This window comes from Ranitomeya variabilis, chromosome 5 (genome assembly GCF_051348905.1).
Source record: "Ranitomeya variabilis isolate aRanVar5 chromosome 5, aRanVar5.hap1, whole genome shotgun sequence".
Lineage (NCBI taxonomy): Eukaryota > Metazoa > Chordata > Amphibia > Anura > Dendrobatidae > Ranitomeya > Ranitomeya variabilis.
Genome location: NC_135236.1, coordinates 41244109 through 41264861, shown reverse-complemented (window position 1 = coordinate 41264861; position 20753 = coordinate 41244109). Strand labels below are relative to the sequence as shown.

Below are 20753 nucleotides of genomic sequence, written 5' to 3'. Positions count from 1 at the left end.
CCATCTCCAAGATCCCATCCCAATATATAGTATGTGCAATAATAATAATATTAGCAAATACCTCCAATTAGAAATGTAGTATAGTTCTCCTGATTAGCTATGTCGCTTACCCCATGTGCAGGCCATTTCAGTAGCTTAGTTAGTTAGATGGTAGTGGTCATAACCATGGATACCTAAGCTACCTAAATGCCCTGCACATGAGGTAAGCGACATAGTGAATCAGAAGAACTACACTACATTTCTAATTGGAGGTATTTGCTAATATTATTATTATTACACATACTACATATTGGGACAGGATCTTGGATATGGAAATACCCCTTTAAGCCTCTACTCCAATCAAACTCAAAGCTGCATCAAGAATTTTCCTGGTTGCCAACTGGAATGTGCAGATTTATAGATGACTGATTAATAAAGATGGGGGATGAATCAGCTGTATTTCTAATATGGCCGTTGAGGGGTCGGGCTTATAATTTATAAGAGGATTTTGTCCGAAAGTAGAAAACCCCTTTACAATCTGTCCGTCCCTATAAAATCCTTTATAACATGTTCAGTATAAAACTGGAATGTAACACTGGCACTAAAAACGTCCAATAGCAAAAGTGGATTAAATACCTTACAGATGAGACATTTATCCTGCCTCCCCGTATGAAGCGCTGCTATGTCCCCCAACCACAGAGATGATGGCTCCCCCATATACACCTTATAGAGAAGAGTGTGGTGGTCAGGCAGTGTCCCCAGCACCCTGACAGACAGCTGTGGCTGACTGATAGCAGTCACTGCCATTCCCCTGACTGACAGCTGCGGCAGACTGATGGCAGTCACTACCATACCCCTGACTGACAGCTGGGGCCGACTGACAGCAGTCACTGCCATTCCCCTGACTGATAGCTGCAGCTGACTAACAGCAGTCACTGCCATTCCTCTGACTGACTGCTGCGGCAGACTGACAGCAGTCACTACCATTCCCCTGACTGACAGCTGGGGCCGACTGACAGCAGTCACTGCCATTCCCGATTGATAGCTGCAGCTGACTAACAGCAGTCACTGCCATTCCTCTGACTGACTGCTGCGGCAAACTGACAGCAGTCACTACCATTCCCCTGACCGACAGCTGCGGCCGAGTGACAGCAGTCACTACCATTCCCCTGACTGACAGCTGCGGCCGAGTGACAGCAGCCACTGCCATTCCCCTGACTGACAGCTGCGGCTGACTGACAGCACTCACTGCCATTCCCCTGACTGACAGCTGCGGCTGAATGAAAGCAGTCACTATCATTCCCCTGACAGCTGCGGCTGAATTAAAGCAGTTACTGCCATTCCCCTGACTGACAGCTGCGGCCGAGTGACAGCAGTCACTGCCATTCCCCTGACTGACAGCTGCGGCCAGCTGTGGCCGAGTGACAGCAGTCACTGCCATTCCCCTGACTGACAGCTGCGGCCGAGTGACAGCAGTCACTGCCATTTCCCTGACTGACAGCTGCGGCCGAGTGACAGCAGTCACTGCCATTCCCCTGATTGACAGCTGCGGCCGAGTGACAGCAGTCACTACCATTCCCCTGACTGACAGCTGAGGCTGACTGACAGCAGTCACTACCATTCCCCTGACTGACAGCTGCAGCTGACTGACAGCAGTCACTGCCATTCCCCTGACTGACAGCTGTGCCATCAGTCAGATGTTTCCACCTGTAAATGTAGATGGAGATCCCTGTAAGATGACCTGGATGTCATGTAGAGGAGTTGTGCACGGGTCTCTTGTCTCTTGTGGGGCTATATCACCTTAGATCCATCGGGAATATCAGACTTTACCCCATAAATATCTGAAACGACCTGGAATAATAGATTTTATGCTAACCCCTAATCACCTTTGAAAGCTGAAAAGCAACATAGACCACCAAGAATATTTAGATTTGGACTCCTGACCATCATACTCTACTAAGGTGAGTGGATTTCAATGGCAGTCCTTACTCTAGACCACCAGGGTTGCTGGTATTAATTGTAAAACCATTCTAAACCACCAGAGATAATAAATATTACATGTGAAATCCCTCCAGAACTTCATGAATATTCGATTTTGACTCCTTAATCACCCTAGAGCCCCATAAAAACGAAGTATTACCCATACCCTAGACATTGAAAAATATTAACACTTTTATCACCCTAGTCCACCATGGATACAAGATATTAAACATGAAACCCATCCAGATGCCTAGGCCTTCGAGGGTATGCTAGAATAATGGATTTCACTGCTAATCCCTTAATCATTTTGGACCACCAGGGACACTAGGTATTGAAAGCAAAACTACTATACACCACCATAAATATTAGTTAGTAACTGCAAAACCCTCTAAGCAACCAGGTATACTACATTTTAAATCAGTTTTTAAGTTTTAAACCACTCCAGGCCCTCAGGAAAAATAAATTTAGACCCCTGGTTATCCAACACAACCAAGGATAATGGATTTCAATAGAAATCCCTAGTCTAGACCACCAGGGATACTAGCTACTACCCTATACCGCCAGGGATATTAGGTATTGCCGAATAAATCAGCCTAAAATATTAGATTTATGGAAGAAGAATCTATATAGCTCTTATCACTCTAGACCACTGGGATACTAGGTATTTACAGCAAAACCCCTCTAGACCACCAGGGATATTACAGGAAACAGTATATGAAACGGGACCACCCTCAAGTGTACATCTCCTCTAAATGAATCACGGTCTTAGCAGCACTCGATAAATACTGATTCTTTAACATTCATATAAACGGACAAGAGCTAAAAAAAATCTACATTAAAAAAGCTGTCAGTCTAATTAACAATTCCTGGCTGGAATCCAGAAAGTAACAGGATTTTAGCATCTGATCGTAAACATAGTTGTATTCAGTGACATCAAGCAGAAAATAATGAGATGAATGGAAAGACAAAGTCTATTAGAAACCTCTCTGCTTCCATCATACAACGATTACCCATTAGGACGGGGCTACAACGTCACCTTGGCTCCAACACACATCGCCCTCAGCTGATACAGCATGGCACCAATACAGACGTGACTGTGGCTGCAGAAGTGAGAGCGAGCTGGTGTGACAGCGAGAGACGGAGCAGATGACAGCGAGCTGGTGTGACAGCGAGAGACGGAGCAGATGACAGCGAGCTGGTGTGACAGCGAGTGATGGAGCAGATGACAGCGAGCTGGTGTGACAGCGAGAGATGGAGAAGATGAGAGCGTGAGCTGGTGTGACAGCGAGAGACGGAGCAGATGACAGCGAGCTGGTGTGACAGCGAGAGACGGAGCAGATGACAGCGAGCTGGTGTGACAGCGAGAGATGGAGCAGATGACAGCGAGCTGGTGTGACAGCGAGAGATGGAGAAGATGAGAGCGCGAGCTGGTGTGACAGCGAGAGACGGAGCAGATGACAGCGAGCTGGTGTGACAGCGAGAGACGGAGCAGATGACAGCGTGAACTGGTGTGACAGCGAGAGATGGAGCAGATGAGAGCGCGAGCTGGTGTGACAGCGAGAGACGGAGCAGATGACAGCGAGCTGGTGTGACAGCGAGAGACGGAGCAGATGACAGCGTGAACTGGTGTGACAGTGAGAGATGGAGCAGATGAGAGCGAGCTGGTGTCACAGCGAGAGATGGAGCAGATGAGAGCGTGAGCTGGTGTGACAGCGAGAGATGGAGAAGATGAGAGCGCGAGCTGGTGTGACAGCGAGAGATGGAGCAGATGAGACAGCGAGCGGCTGTGACAGTGAGAGATGGTGCAGATGTGAGAACAAGCTGCTATGACAACGAGAGATGGAGGAGATGAGAGAGTGAGCTGTGATGGAGAAGATGTGAGAGCAAGCTGCTGTGACAGATGGAGCAGATGAGAGAGTGAGCTGCTATGACAGTGCAGCGCCCCAGAGTCCTGATTGCTGCAGTAATATTATTCCTCCACCAGGGGGAGTGATATTACGTCTGGAGGCAATAAAGGAGATCTCCTGTCCAGGTATCACAAACACACCACACACTTCACACTCCAGTCCACCAGGGGGAGCAAAGGTTCTATCTATTAGGCCACTCCTCACAGTTAGGTAAAACTGGTAGTTGGAGGGAAAGTTAGTCAGAGAGTTCCTGGCTGGAGACTGCGAGAGAAAGGTCTCCAGGCCGAGCTGTCTGGAGTGATCTCCAGCAGATCCAGACTTTGGTCTGAGGAGGACGAGGGTACACGGAGCTGCGCCTGCACTCCATGCGGCAGCATCCAAAGGAAGAGATATTAAAAGGAAGCGTGTTCTAGTGAGTGAGAAACGAAGGCATAGCAACAAGTGGATACCAGAGAGGATAGTAGACGTGAGGAGCTGCATCCTTCTGGTGCGCGTTCCGGTAGCCAGGATACCGAGGGAGTAAAGTGCTCTACGCCATTGCTTCAGAGACAGGCAGGACAGTCAATTCCAAGTTGGCTGCCCGACCTAAAATACCTAAGAAGACAGGTGGCAAACTGTGGGGGTCGGGGCGTCTCTAGGGTCCCTATAAACAAGCCTCAGGCCATCAGTCATACGGGATTTGTTCTATCCGACCACGGGGAACAGAGAGAAGAGTAGTAACAGTGAGGACTTCATTAGAGCTTAAGCAAGTGAGGATCTACTGTGTTACTGGGTGCATAGGAAGGCTATTGCATTCCACCTGGATAAGGAGACTCTGGATTTGCCTTCAGACCGGACGGACTTTGCCTACCCCGTGATCCGGCGCCCAGGACTGTGGACACTGAAGCCTTCAGTAAAAGGTAAAGAGACTGCAACCTTTGTGTCCTCGTTATTCACCGCGCCTTACACCATCACCATCTACACACCTGGGAAACCCTGGGGATACACTTCACCTGTGGGAAGGTATACCATCTAGCTGTCATAACATCACCCCAGCGGACCCCTAAGCAGCGTCGGTCACCCTGACCGAATACCACAGGTGGGGTCACGAACATCATACAAACTTCACCTTTAATTGGACGCCCTTCAAAGGGCCACGGACCGGGTCGGGCCACCGTGACATTCCCTGAACCGAAGGACCCGGTACCGAGTACCCCAATGCCCTTAACGTGGGGGCGCTCCAACAGTGAGCGATGGAGCACATGAGAGAGTGAGCTGCTGTGACAGCGAGAGATGAAGCAGATGAGACACGAGCTGCTGTAACAGCAAGAGTTGGAGCACATGAGAGAGAGAGCTGCTATGACAGCAAGAGATGGAGCAGATGAGAGAGTGAGCTGCTGTGATGGAGAGAGATGGAGCAAATGTGAGCAAGCTGCTGTGACAGCGAGAGAAGGAGCAGAAGAAAGAGCAAGCTTCTGTGACAGCGAGTGATGGAGCAGATGAGAGAGCGGGTTGCTGTGACAGTGAGAGATTGAGCAGATCAGAGAGAGAACTGCTGTGACAGCGAGAGATGGAGCAGATGAGAGAGCTGCTGTGACAGTGAGATGGAGCAGATGTTAGAAAAAGCTGCTGTGACAGCAAGAGATGGAGTAGATGAGCGAGCTGCTGTGACAGCGATGGAGCAGATGTGAGAGCAAGCTACTGTGACAACAAGAGATGGAGCAGATGAGAGAGAGCTGCTGTGACAGGGAGAGATGGAGCAGGTGAGAGAGCTGCTGTGACAGCGAGAGATGGAGATGAGAGAACGAGCATCTGTGACAGTGAGAGATGGAGCAGATAAGAGACCGAGCTGCTGTGACAGCGAGAGGAGAAGATGAGAGAGCAAGCTCCTGTGACAGCGAGAGATGGAGCAGATGAGAGAGCAAGCTCCTGTGACAGCGAGAGATGAAGCAGATGAGATTGTGAGCTGCTATGACAGCGAGAGATGGAGAAGATGAGAGAGCTGTTGTGACAGCGAGAGATTAGGCAGATGAGAGCGCGAGCTTCTGTGACAGCGAGAGATGGAGCAGATGAGAGCGTGAGCTGGTGTGATAGCGAGAGATGGAGCAGATGAGAACGTGAGCTGGTGTGACAGCGAGAGATGGAGCAGATGAGAGCGTGAGCTGGTGTGACAGTGAGAGATGGAGAAGATGAGAGCGCGAGCTGGTGTGACAGCGAGAGATGGAGCAGATGAGAGCGTGAGCTGGTGTGACAGCAAGAGATTGAGCAGATGAGAGAGTGAGCTGCTATGACAGCGAGAGATGGAGCAGATGAGAGCGAGCTGGTGTGACAGCGAGAGATGGACCAGATGAGAGAGCGAGCTGGTGTGACAGCGAGAGATGAGCAGATGAGAGTGAGCTGCTATGACAGCGAGAGATGGAGCAGATGAGAGCGAGCTGGTGTGACAGCGAGAGATGGAGAAGATGAGAGCGCGAGCTGGTGTGACAGCGAGAGATGGAGCAGATGAGAGCGTGAGCTGGTGTGACAGCGAGAGATTGAGCAGATGAGAGAGTGAGCTGCTATGACAGCGAGAGATGGAGCAGATGAGAGCGAGCTGGTGTGACAGCGAGAGATGGAGCAGATGAGAGAGCGAGCTGCTGTGACAGCGAGAGATGAGCAGATGAGAGTGAGCTGCTATGACAGCGAGAGATGGAGCACATGAGAGAGCGAGCAGTGGTGACAGTGAGTGATGGAGCAGATGAGAGGGAGCTGCTGTAACAGAGAGATGGAGCAGATGAGAGAGTGAGCTGCTATGATGCTATGACAGCGAGAGATGGAGCACATGAGAGCGAGCATTGGTGACAGCAAGTGATGGAGCAGATGAGAGGGAGCTGCTGTGACAGAGAGATGGAGCAGATGAGAGCTGCTGTGACAGAGATATGGAGCAGATGAGAGAGAGCTGCTGTGACAGTGAGATATGGAGCAGATGAGAGAGAGCTGCTGCGACAGTGAGATATGGAGCAGATGAAAGCGCGAGCTGCTGTGACAGTGAGAGACGGTGCAGATGAGAGAGAGCTGCTGTGACTGCAAGAGATTGAGCAGATGAGAGAGAGCTGCTGTGACATGGAGAGATGGAGCAGATGAGAGAGCTGCTGTGACAGCGAGAGATGGAGATGAGAGAACGAGCATCTGTGACAGTGAGAGATGGAGCAGATAAGAGACCGAGCTGCTGTGACAGCGAGAGAAGGGGAAGATGAGAGAGCAAGCTCCTGTGACAGCGAGAGATGAAGCAGATGAGATTGTGAGCTGCTGTGACAGCGAGAGATGAAGCAGATGAGAGAGCGAGCTGTTGTGACAGAGAGAGATGAAGCAGATGAGAGAGCGAGCTTCTGTGACAGCGAGAGATTAAGCAGATGAGAGAGCGAGCTGCTGTGACAGCGAGAGATTAAGCAGATGAGAGAGCGAGCTGCTGTGACAGCGAGAGAAGGGGAAGATGAGAGAGCAAGCTCCTGTGACAGCGAGAGATGAAGCAGATGAGATTGTGAGCTGCTGTGACAGCGAGAGATGAAGCAGATGAGAGAGCGAGCTGTTGTGACAGAGAGAGATGAAGCAGATGAGAGAGCGAGCTTCTGTGACAGCGAGAGATTAAGCAGATGAGAGAGCGAGCTGCTGTGACAGCGAGAGATTAAGCAGATGAGAGAGCGAGCTGCTGTGATAGCGAGAGATGGAGAAGATGAGAGAGCGAGCTGCTGTGACAGTGAGAGATGGAGCAGATGTGACTTGCTGGTAGAGAGGCAAACACGTTCCCTGTGATTATGGTGCGATGTGTCGGTGCCATAGTGCAATCTTTAGCCGAGTGATGTGTGTCACAGCCAGTGTGCTCGAGTAACCCCGCGCTTATGTACAGAAAACCTGAAACCACAGTAAGTTGTAATTCCCGATCTGGTGCAGCTCAGGACAGAACCCAGATATCTTCAATCACACAGTTACTACAAGTCCTGCCATTACAGCCATGAGAATGATGATATACGGGGAAGAACCAGGCAGTCCAGCCCCAACGTTGGACCTATTCCCACCCCTCCTGCCGCCCCTCCCTCTGCCGCCTGCACCCCTCGTCTTGTCTTTGCTGGGTCGCTCCTTTCTCTCTCCGTCGCCTCCCTGGACTTTGATAGTAGGTTTCTCTGTTACAGGGTCCCCTTCACCTGAGCCCCCACTGCCTTCATCATCTAACGGAGAAAGGAACAATATACAAACGTTACAGTGTTTTACAACATAATACAAACAGTATATATCAGTACATTACATACAGTATATTATGGTATATATCAGTATACTACATACAGTTTATTGCAATATAATACAGTATACTACATACAGTATATAGCAGTACATTACATACAGTTATATTAGGGTGCATATTAGTATACGGTATATAGCATATGGTATATTGCAGTATACTACATGCAGTATATTACAGTATATATCAGTATACTACATTATGGATATATTATGGTATATATATGCATATATTATATACAGTATAGTATACATCAGTATACTATATATATAATATACAGTATATACTGTATATTACGCTACATATAGTATATTACAATATATAGCTTGGTATATATCTTTATTCTACATACAGTATATTACAGTATATATCAGTATATTACATACAGTAATACTGCAATATAAATTTGTATATGGTATATAGTATACGGTATTTACAGTATATTACATGCAGTATATTACGTATATATCAGTATACTACATATAGATTATTACAATATATAGTTTGGTATATATCAGTATTCTACATACAGTATATTACAGTATCTATCAGTATATTACATACAGTAATACTGCAATATAAATCTGTATATGGTATATAGTACACGGTATTTTAGAGTATATTACAGTTTATATCAGTATACGGTGTACAGTATATTACGGTATATATCAGTATATGGTGTACAGTATATTACGGTATATATCAGTATATGGTGTACAGTATATTACGGTATATATCAGTATACGGTGTACAGTATATTACGGTATATATCAGTATACGGTGTACAGTATATTATGGTATATATCAGTATACGGTGTACAGTATATTACGGTATATATCAGTATACGGTGTACAGTATATTACGGTGTATATCAGTATACGGTGTACAGTATATTACGGTATATATCAGTATACGGTGTACAGTATATTACGGTGTATATCAGTATACGGTGTACAGTATATTACGGTATATATCAGTATACGGTGTACAGTATATTACGGTGTATATCAGTATACGGTGTACAGTATATTACGGTATATATCAGTATACGGTGTACAGTATATTACGGTGTATATCAGTATACGGTGTACAGTATATTACGGTATATATCAGTATACGGTGTACAGTATATTACGGTGTATATCAGTATACGGTGTACAGTATATTACGGTATATATCAGTATACGGTGTACAGTATATTACGGTATATATCAGTATACGGTGTACAGTATATTACGGTATATATCAGTATACGGTGTACAGTATATTACGGTATATATCAGTATACGGTGTACAGTATATTACGGTATATATCAGTATACGGTGTACAGTATATTACGGTATATATCAGTATACGGTGTACAGTATATTACGGTATATATCAGTATACGGTGTACAGTATATTACGGTATATATCAGTATACGGTGTACAGTATATTACGGTGTATATCAGTATACGGTGTACAGTATATTACGGTATATATATCAGTATACGGTGTACAGTATATTACGGTATATATCAGTATATGGTGTACAGTATATTATGGTATATATCAGTATATGGTGTACAGTATATTACGGTGTATATCAGTATACGGTGTACAGTATATTACGGTATATATCAGTATACGGTGTACAGTATATTACGGTGTATATCAGTATATGGTGTACAGTATATTACGGTGTATATCAGTATACGGTGTACAGTATATTACGGTATATATCAGTATACGCTGTACAGTATATTACGGTATATATCAGTATATGGTGTACAGTATATTACGGTATATATCAGTATACGGTGTACAGTATATTACGGTATATATCAGTATACGGTGTACAGTATATTACGGTATATATCAGTATATGCTGTACAGTATATTACGGTATATATCAGTATATGGTGACCAGTATATTACGGTATATATCAGTATACGGTGTACAGTATATTACGGTATATATCAGTATACGGTGTACAGTATATTACGGTATATATCAGTATACGCTGTACAGTATATTACGGTATATATCAGTATATGGTGACCAGTATATTACGGTATATATCAGTATACGGTGTACAGTATATTACGGTATATATCAGTATACGGTGTACAGTATATTACGGTATATATCAGTATACGGTGTACAGTATATTACGGTATATATCAGTATACGCTGTACAGTATATTACGGTATATATCAGTATATGGTGACCAGTATATTACGGTATATATCAGTATACGGTGTACAGTATATTACGGTATATATCAGTATACGGTGTACAGTATATTACGGTATATATCAGTATACGGTGTACAGTATATTACGGTATATATCAGTATACGGTGTACAGTATATTACGGTATATATCAGTATACGCTGTACAGTATATTACGGTATATATCAGTATATGGTGACCAGTATATTACGGTATATATCAGTATACGGTGTACAGTATATTACGGTATATATCAGTATACGGTGTACAGTATATTACGGTATATATCAGTATTTTTCCCTTGTACAGTATATTACGGTATATATCAGTATACGCTGTACAGTATATTATTATTATATTACAGTATATGTCAAACTGCATTCCTCGAGGGCCTCAAACCATGTTTGTTTTCAAGATTTCCTTCTCATTGCACAAGGTGCTGGAATCATTCTGTGCAGGTGATTAAATGATCACCTGTGCAATACAAGGAAATCCTGAAAACATGACCCGTTTGCAGCCCTTGAGGAATGCAGTTTGACACCCCTGCTGTACAATATATTACGGTATATATCAGTATACGGTGTACAGTATATTACGGTATATATCAGTATACAGTGTACAGTATATTACGGTATATATCAGTGCACTACATGCAGTATATTACGTTATATATCCTATACTATATAGCATATAGTATGGTATATATCAAGGTTTAACAAAAGGGGCAGCAGTCAAATAGTTGGTGCATGTATTTAAATAAATGCAAATAAATTAATAAAGAGGAATAAAAAATAATACAAATAATAATAACAATAGTGAAGGCACTGCACACAAGCACAAAATAGGCTGAAAAAAATGAGAAACCTGAAAAACCTACAAAGAATTGTGCAGCCAAATAAGGACATATAAATATAAGATTTATTGAAATAATTACAATTAATAAAAGTCAAGAGTATTAAAATCAGGAAACAAGGAGGGTGACAAAACACAGCGGGAGGAAGATGGCAGATCACAAATATGCAGAAAATGTGTGAAAGTCAAGAAAGGGAAAGAAATATGGTAATTAGGAAAGAGGATGGCTGGAAGGTCAGAAGTAAAAAATAAAATATATCATCACATGTAGTAAATAAATAAATGGAACAAGTGTTCAGCAAAGGGAAACCACAATGGTGAAACAATAAAAACAAGTATGAAAAACCAGTCTACTCATAACTTCCTTCTGCTGGAATGGCGCCAGCCCCAACACATGTTCTGGCGCCAATCCAGCAGGAGGCCAGGTGAAGGCTGGTGCCCAAATGTGTACTGGAGCTGGCGCCATTCCATACAGTATAAGAGATTAAATATATATATATATATATATATATATATATATATTTATTTATTTATTTTTTTTCTTTTTGTTGCTTAAAATACAAAGAAAATGTGTTATCTTTAATTTTAGGCTTTTTAAAGACAACTTCATCTTGAACTTGCATAACTGTTAACAATAAAATTACATTTTTACCAGGAGTGCCAAAACTTTTACATGCTACTGTATATCAGTATACTATATACAGTATATTACGGTATATATCAGTAAACTATATACAGTATATCATGGTATATATCAGTATACCACATGCACTGTATACAGTATATTACGGTATATATCAGTACCTTATATGAAGTATATTACGGTATATAGCCGTATACTATTTACGGTATAGTATGGTAGATATCAGTATACTACATGCACTACGTGTACTATATGCAGTATATTACGGTATATATCAGTGTACCATATATGGTATAGTATGGTATATATAAGTATACTATATACAATATATTACAGTATATATCAGTATACACACGTGGTCAAAATTGTTGGTCCCCCTCGTTTAATGACAGAAAAACCCACAATGGTCACAGAAATAACTTAAATCTGACAAAAGTAATAATAAATAAAAGATCTATGAAAATTAACAAATGAAAATCGGATATTGCTTTTCCGCCATGCTTCCACATAATTAAAAAAATAAATAAATCTCATGAACTAGGCCTGGACAGAAATGATGGGACCCCTGAAAATAATGTGACAAAAGGGACATGTTAAATCGCGGTGTGTGCACTAACTAGCATCACAGGTGTCTTAATATTTTGTTGCACAACCTTTTGAGGCAATCAGACGATTCCTGTAACTGTCAGTGAGATTTCTGCACCTCTCGACAGGTATTTTGGCCCCCGCTCCTCAAGAGCAAAATGCTCCAGTTGTCTCGTGTTTGGAGGTCGCCTTTTCTAGACGGCATGGTTCAGTTCTTTCCAAAGATCCTCAATAGGATTCAGGTCGGGGCTCATAGAAGGCGACTTCAGAATAGTCCAATGTTTTCCTCTTAGCCATTCTTGGGTGCTTTTAGCTGTGTGCTTTGGGTCAATATCCTGTTGCAAGACCCATGACCTGCGACTGAGACCAAGCTTTCTGACACTGGGCAGCACATTTCTCTCTAGAATCCCTTGATAATCTTGAGATTTCATTGTACGCTGCACAGATTTTAGACACATTGTGCCAGATGCAGCAAGGCAGCCCCTGAACATAACAGAGCCTCCTCCATGTTTCACAGTAGGGATAGTGTTCTTTTCTTGATGTGCTACATTTTTCCGTCTGTGATCATAGAGCTGATGTGCCTTGCCAAAAAGTTCAATTTTTGTCTCATCTGTCCATAGGACATTCTCCCAGAAGCTTTGTGGCTTGTCAACATGTAGTTTGGCAAATTCCAGTCTGGCTTTTTTACGATTTTTTTCAACAATGGTGTCCTCTTTGATCATCTCCCATGAAATCCACCTTGGCTCATACAACGACGGATGGTGCGATCTGACACGGATATTTCTTGAGCTTGAAGTTCATGTTTAATCTGTTTAGAAGTTTTTCTGGCCTCTTTAGTTGCCATTCGTATTATCCATCTCTTTGATTTGTCATCAATTTTCCTCCTGTGGCCACGTCCAGGGAGGTCGGCTACAGTCCCATGGATCTTACATTTCTGAATAATATGTGCAGCTGTAGTCACAGGAACATCAAGCTGCTTGGAGATGGCCTCATAACTTTACCTTTAACATATTTTTTACTTTTTTTTTTTAATCTCCCGAGACAGCTCTTTCCTTCGCTTCCTCTGGTCCATGTTGATTGTGATACACACCATGTCACCAAACAGCACAGTGAGTATCTGTAACCCTATATACAGGCCACTCACTGAGTCCAAGATTGTAGACACCTGTGATGCTGGTTAGTGGACACACCGCGATTTACTATGTCCCTTTTGTCACATTATTTTCAGGGGTCCCATCATTTCTGTCAAGGCCGATTTCATGAGTTTTATTTTTTTTTTTAATTCTTCGGAAGCATGGTTGAAAAGCATTGTCTGACTTTCATTTGTTCATTTTCATAGATCCTTTATTTATTATTACTTTTGTCAGATTCAAGTTATTTCTGTGATCATTGACGGTTTTTCTGTCAGTAAACGAGGGGGACCAACAATTTTGACCACGTGTGTACCACATGCAGCATATTCGGGTATATAACAGTTTATATCAGTGTACTCTATGCAGTATAGTACGTGACATAGAATGCTTATCTGTACTCATACAGGAGGTAACACTTACAGGGCTCCTGCGTCTCACTGTCCTTCCCGCTATACGCTGCTCGCAGTTTGCTCCTCACCACGCGGAGCTGTAGCCCCAGCTGACGGGTTCTAGGATCTGGAGGCGACATTGGTAGCTCCACCTCCGGGTTATTGATCTGATTGACAACGCCATCACCTGTTACCTGTGGGAGATACCTGGGGAATCACAATACAGAGAGAAATGTCAGCAAAAGTTTAAGAAAATGTTAAGCATTTAACTTTTTGATACAGTAGATTTCCCCCAGCTATAGAGCTAAAGGGGTCATACAACTTTCTTCTAAAAAGCTGCAAAATTTTGATCCAGTGCTTGTACTACGGTGGCCCAGCTGGTGTTTCTGGTGGCCGTGGCTGCAGCGGCCACATGTGGCACCACTGGCACCATGGCTCCCATCACTGAGCGGTGATGCCAGTTGTATGGCTGCAGCCACTGAAGCATCAGCTCAGGATCTGCAGGGGTAAAGAAGAGATAACAGCTCCGGGGTAACCACCTCAAATTATAACATTTTGGCAGTCTAGGGGGAGCCTATGCCATGACCTTAAATAAATATATATATATATATATATATATATATATATATATATATATATATATATACACTCACTGGCCACTTTATTAGGTACACCTGTCCAACTTCTTGTTAACACTTAATTTCTAATCAGCCAATCACATGGTGGCAACTCAGTGCATTTAGGCATGTAGACATGGTCAAGACAATCTCCTGCAGTTCAAACCGAGCATCAGTATGGGGAAGAAAGGTGATTTGAGTGCCTTTGAACGTGGCATGGTTGTTGGTGCCAGAAGGGCTGGTCTGAGTATTTCAGAAACTGCTGATCTACTGGGATTTTCACGCACAACCATCTCTAGGGTTTACAGAGAATGGTCCGAAAAAGAAAAAAAATCCAGTGAGCGGCAGTTATGTGGGTGGAAATGCCTTGTTGATGCCAGAGGTCAGAGGAGAATGGGCAGACTGGTTCGAGCTGATAGAAAGGCAACAGTGACTCAAATCGCCACCCGTTACAACCAAGGTAGGCCTAAGAGCATCTCTGAACGCACAGTGCGTCGAACTTTGAGGCAGATGGGCTACAGCAGCAGAAGACCACACCGGGTACCACTCCTTTCAGCTAAGAACAGGAAACTGAGGCTACAATTTGTACAAGCTCATCGAAATTGGACAGTAGAAGATTGGAAAAACGTTGCTTGGTCTGATGAGTCTCGATTTCTGCTGCGACATTCGGATGGTAGGGTCAGAATTTGGCGTAAACAACATGAAAGCATGGATCCATCCTGCCTTGTATGGAGCATCTTTGGGATGTGCAGCCGACAAATCTGCGGCAACTGTGTGATGCCATCATGTCAATATGGACCAAAATCTCTGAGGAATGCTTCCAGCACCTTGTTGAATCTATGCCACGAAGAATTGAGGCAGTTCTGATGGCAAAAGGGGGTCCAACCCGTTACTAGCATGGTGTACCTAATAAAGTGGCCGGTGAGTGTATATATATATATATATATATATATATATATATATATATATATATATATATAATGATTTCAAAATACTTGAAAAAATATATACAAATTTGGTTCAGCCCCTCTACAATTTTCCGCTTCTGTACAATGTGTTTCTAAAGGAGTAATAATGGGCACACATCAGTCTGACAACCACCGGGTCATGTTGGCCATTGCTCACCTTCCTCGGGTCTGTCCGTTCCAACACCGGTCCTGGTTACTGAGCCCAGCCGACACCCGGTGATCCGAGCACAGAGACAGAGGGAGGAGTTTCCAGAGGCCGCGCAGTTGTCGAAGTTTGGAGACCACGTCTGACACCTGGGCAGAAGAAAATGCCACATAAAGGAGCACAATGGGCAGATAATGGGCGGCTATAGGAGTCCCTTCTTTCCTCACCAGTCTGTCGATGTTGGTGCCGGCTGCTGAGGTGGGCTTCTCCTCGTTGCTGTACACATGAAACGTCCTCCTTGGCTCTTGCTGAGGGGAGCGTTTGGTTCGGGATGGACGCGGGGTGCCACATGACTGGAAGATCTGCACAATGACACTGTGATTATTTGTACTGAGGACGTAGGAGGCCGAGGCTCTGATACGGACCCTCACTCGTGCCCCACAGCTCTGCCTTATCTGCAGTGAGCACTGACTGAAGAGAAAGCTAAGGCACGCCATGGATGTCAATCACCAGTAAGGGAGGTGGAAACATGCAAAATCAGAGACCCGAAAAGTGCATTGAGTTTCTTGGCCACACCGAGGGTGCACAAAGCAACCCGACCCTAAACTCAACGACCTCATAAGGGATATATGAGGCTGACAAGTGCAGGCCAAGAGAGCCGTGGCCGGTCTGTGTCCATACTCAGAAGTGTGAATCCAGAATTACACAGATAGTAAGGACCTAGAAGGTCTCCTGGGTCGGGGACAATGTGATATTAGAGCTGCCCTCCCCCCGGCACCAGCGCTGAAATTTTCGTTTTGAGGGCTGTTCTTCCATATCACTAGGGAGGGAAGTACCTGAGCCGTGAGCTGGACGCTCTCTTCCTGCAGGGTCATTATTGCCTCCGAAATCTTCACTGAGATAGACTCGGTGGCGAGTTCCACGTTGAACGGTCCGGTGAGACGCTCGGCCACTTCCTGCAGCCCATCTACAAGGAGACACATGGCAGCGACACAAGAATATGCTGTATAATAAGAATCAAGATTCACATAAATAAACAACCTTGTAAATAGAGACTTCTTGGTCACACTTGGAGCGCAGTGTGATCCAGCTGATCGGAATCGGAAGACCGGAGCGGCACTGTATACCGGAGAAGATGGCGATCGGTAACCATATTAATACACTTGTCACTACACTACATATACATTCACATAGGTCCCCAGGTGGAAGTAAATATATCATAAAGAAATCATTCACATCCTACACTAAAAAGTATAAAAATCAGAAGAAGTCAGATTGTATTTTTATGTCGTTACCTCTTGATGGAAAGTTGGATCCGGGCCGGAAAATAAATAAATCGATGCACTAAGTGAGGAAAGCAATTAGAGGATAGCTAGAAGCCGTAATAAATACTGTGTGTGTTACCACAAGAGTATTTTATAACCCCGCTGCTCCCTGGGGACAGATATTTTGTAAATTAAATATCTAAAGCAGACAATATAAGATCCAACATATCTCAACAACCGGGCGAGGCTCCGTTCACTTTATCGTTTTTGTTTCTAGGTAATGGAGAATATTCTGGAGTGGTGGGCTCTACCCTCCAACTTTTACAAAAATCCAATTTTTTCTGCAATAGCAGTGATGGACACAGGACTGTTGGACATCCAAAAGCAGTCCTAATAGGTGAGAAAACACAAGTGATCATATGGACCATTTAGCCACCGGTCGCATGTGGTACCTTACATCCTAAACTGGAATCTGTGAAAGCCATTAGCAGCATACGTGGAACCTGAGGAAGTTGTGGATGGGGGCCCAGGAACAGCCATAAAGGCCTGATGCCTGATTGCCCAGGAGGCCCGGACCGCCCTAGTGGAATGAACAGTGACCCAAAAGGACAGTAGTTAGCCCTTGATCTTATTGGGTTCCACATAACAGATGTGATGCGTATGGAAATGGCCTTTACATGGCCTATCAGGGATCACCAAGATAATCGGAACCAAAAAAAAAATGCTTCCAATTAAGGGAAAGACCACAATGGCCCTTTCCAGATATAGACAGTGGAGGGAATGTTTGCAGAGGAGAGATTAGCTGTAGCTGGCCAAAGAAGAGGAAGGTGATGTCCTCATTGACGTGGAAGTAAGAGGTTGCCTTATCGTAAGGACAACAAGGAAGGAAGCAATGCAGGAAAAAGCAGCAAGCATAGACACCAAACTTATGGAGGTTAATGTCTACCAGAAATGCCACAGTCCACGAAAAGAGCTTTGGTGAGATGCTGTGGAGAGGCTCAAAGGAAACTCTTGGAGAACAGACAGAACAAGGAAAAGGTCCCAAAGTTCCCCTGGATGCCGGAAGGAATGGAGTAATTACATACTTCCTGAAGAAAGGTCTTGTACCTTTTTGTGAAAAAGCCAGCATATGATAGAAAAGAATGGATAGGGCAGAAATAAATCTTTCCAAGAAGAAGACTGGAGTCAAGGATGAAGAATCCTAGGAATAGAAAGAAGCTTTGGATGGAAGTCCCTGTGTTCACAACAAAGAAGGACCAGTAAGTATGGCGATGACCTCTGGCAAACTGTACTTTATGAGCCTTCAGAATGACCTGGATAACCAAGTCAGAGGAACCCAACAGATTTCAGAACCTCATCAACAAATGCAGTGGTTTGAAGTGACGTGGGAGAGAATATGGGTCCTTGAGAAGAAGGTAAGGGTAAGAAGGGAGAGGCTAAGGAGCATCTACAACTAATGATAAAGCCGGAATACCACGCAACGCAACACCAATCCAGAGATATCAGAGCTTGCCTTCACCCACTTGAGAACATGGGGAAGCAGCAGAAAAGGAGGGAAAAAATAGGGCAGAGAAAACTCTGTCCATGGAGTGACCACAGTGTTTAGTGCGACAAGTCAAACTATGACCTGGGGGCCAAATCTGGCCCTCAGGGTGAGTGTATTTGGCCTGCAACGCCGGGTGCCCCCCCACCACAGATCAGGCATCACACTTTCAACTGTATCAGCATTTTGGATGCCGATACAGTTAAAAGCAACAATGAAAGAGGGAGCCATCGGCTGACACTCTCTCAGCCATCATTCTCCTTCTGCGTCTGACGTCTCAGCGCTGCGGGAGTGATGTCGCTACAATGTGCCCACTGTGCCAAGCAGTACAAAGGATCAGAGCGCTCGCTGTTGAGACCGGAGCAGCGAGGGACCAGGGAGAGGTGAGTATTGATTTTTTTTATGTAGGGTCATTATACTTTATGAAGAACTATGTGGGGCTGTTATACTGTGTGGAGGACTATGTAGGGTCATACTGTATGGAGCACTATGTGAGGCTATTATACTGTATGGAAGGCAATGCAGGGCCCATTATACTGTATGGAGGACTATGTAGGATCAATATGCTGTATGGAAGGCTATCTGGGGTGCATTGTACTATATGGAGGGCTGTGGAGGGATCACAGTTGTGTAATCATACTGTGATGGTGTCACCATACTTTTCTGGGGGGGAAGGGGTGTATAGTTGGGTTATAATACCGTGCGTGTCCATGGTACTGTGGAGGAATTCACTGTGGGGGTACCTTACAGTGTTTGACAGGCACTTTTATTGGCATCATACTTTATTTTCAGAATTATTCAAGTTTTTTTGTAATTTGTTATTACATATTTAAATTAGGCCATTGTGCCATATGCTTTTATATAACATATTATTCCAGTATGCCCTTTTCGTGATTAGGTGTTTATCTTATTCTAAGATCTATAGATTAATATGTGCTTTGTTTGTAGGACAATGCCTTTAATTTTGTTTCCATATGAAAAGATTAATCTTATATTTAATGATAAGGAAAAACTTTCTGAATTGTAGACTTTTTTTTAATAAATATCAAGGTTGGCCAGCGAGTTTGTCCAAAGTTTTCTGAGAAGATAGTGACCAAGTAAAGAAGTTTCTTTTCGATCTAAAACAAGTGTCTGTCTTGGTCTGAGCGCCCTATCCAGCCGTACCTTTCCTTCCTTGCAAGTTTTTAATTTTGGTCCATTTGTATTTGAATTTGACATCCTTGGTCTAGTGCCAGGCCCTTAGGACCTCCTAGCAATGTAGGAAAGACCTAGTGATGAAGGTGGGACGTGAAGAGGTTCACCTCAGTGAAGCCCCAAAAGGACATTATTGACTGAAGATATATGGGAGGATAATCACTCCCCTGGCTCTTTTCTCAGATGGGACATGGAGCACTTTGCATAGAAGAGTCTTGGTGGTTCCCTTCCCCCGATGTAGGGGTCTGGTGACCTCCTGACAGTTCAGGCAGGTAACTCATTTGAGTTGTTGGTCTGTACATGAAGCATGCATGAGGGAGGACCACTGAGAGAAAGAGACATAAGATGTGTCTCATTTCTAGTAGGTTGATCTGGGGGTGGGCTTCCGTCAAGAGACACACGACCAGGATAAGAGAACTAGACACCGCCTGGATTTCTCCAGGCTCATGTTCAATCCAAGGCAGAACCAAGCTCATCCTTGCTTAACTTCCAAGCATGAGTAAGTGTGGACTGGATTAGCACAGTTAGGCTGCTGGCGGTGATGGTCGAACACTCCTCCTCAGTCTGTGAGACTCATGTTGGTTGTCACCTACCATTAAATTATAAAGATTGATCTGCCAAAAACAGAGGGGAGGTCAACAACCACCAAGAAGGCCTGTGCTGCATGGAGCAGAAAAGTGGATACGATGATTAAGGAGTCCACTAATATGTTTCAGATGCAGCATGAAGAACACCATCCACAAGGAGGGAGATTAATAGGGAAAACCTTCTCTGGTGGCTAAAAAAAACACTCAGGTGTTGAAAGCCATGTTCAAAAATTCTATGAGCTGGGATGACGTGAATCCAGCATTCCTGATGGTTGATTGCTTAACCAAAAAAAACAAAGAATCCCTGAAACTTTGGACACTTTACAGATTCTGCTCATTGGACCAAGCTTTCACCAAAATATCGTCCAAAAGATGCCACTTCTCTGGCATGGAGTAGCGCAGTCAGGGTGAAGAACATGAGGGCTGTTGAAAGTCTGAAGTACAGTGCGATAAACTAGAAATAAAAAGAACCAACTCCAAAGTGAAGAAAAC

At 44.0% G+C, this 20753-nt stretch overlaps 1 protein-coding gene across 4 annotated transcripts in view; it reads right to left on the bottom strand.

Annotated features, from left to right (window-relative positions):
- Nucleotides 1-7656: 7656 nt before the first annotated feature.
- GPC2 (glypican 2) overlaps nucleotides 7657-20753 on the bottom strand; it is an 81868-nt gene continuing 68771 nt past the window's right edge. For 3 of the 4 annotated variants that reach the window (XM_077261700.1, XM_077261703.1, XM_077261702.1), the window contains exons 7-10: nucleotides 16509-16639; nucleotides 15685-16034; nucleotides 13974-14149; nucleotides 7657-8050 (exon numbers count right to left, since the gene is read on the bottom strand). In XM_077261700.1, coding sequence (XP_077117815.1) covers nucleotides 7803-8050; nucleotides 13974-14149; nucleotides 15685-16034; nucleotides 16509-16639 — 905 coding nt within the window. In that variant the 3' untranslated portion in view covers nucleotides 7657-7802. The remainder of the gene's footprint in view (nucleotides 8051-13973; nucleotides 14150-15684; nucleotides 16035-16508; nucleotides 16640-20753) is intronic. The other variant, XM_077261701.1, reaches the window with a different exon arrangement.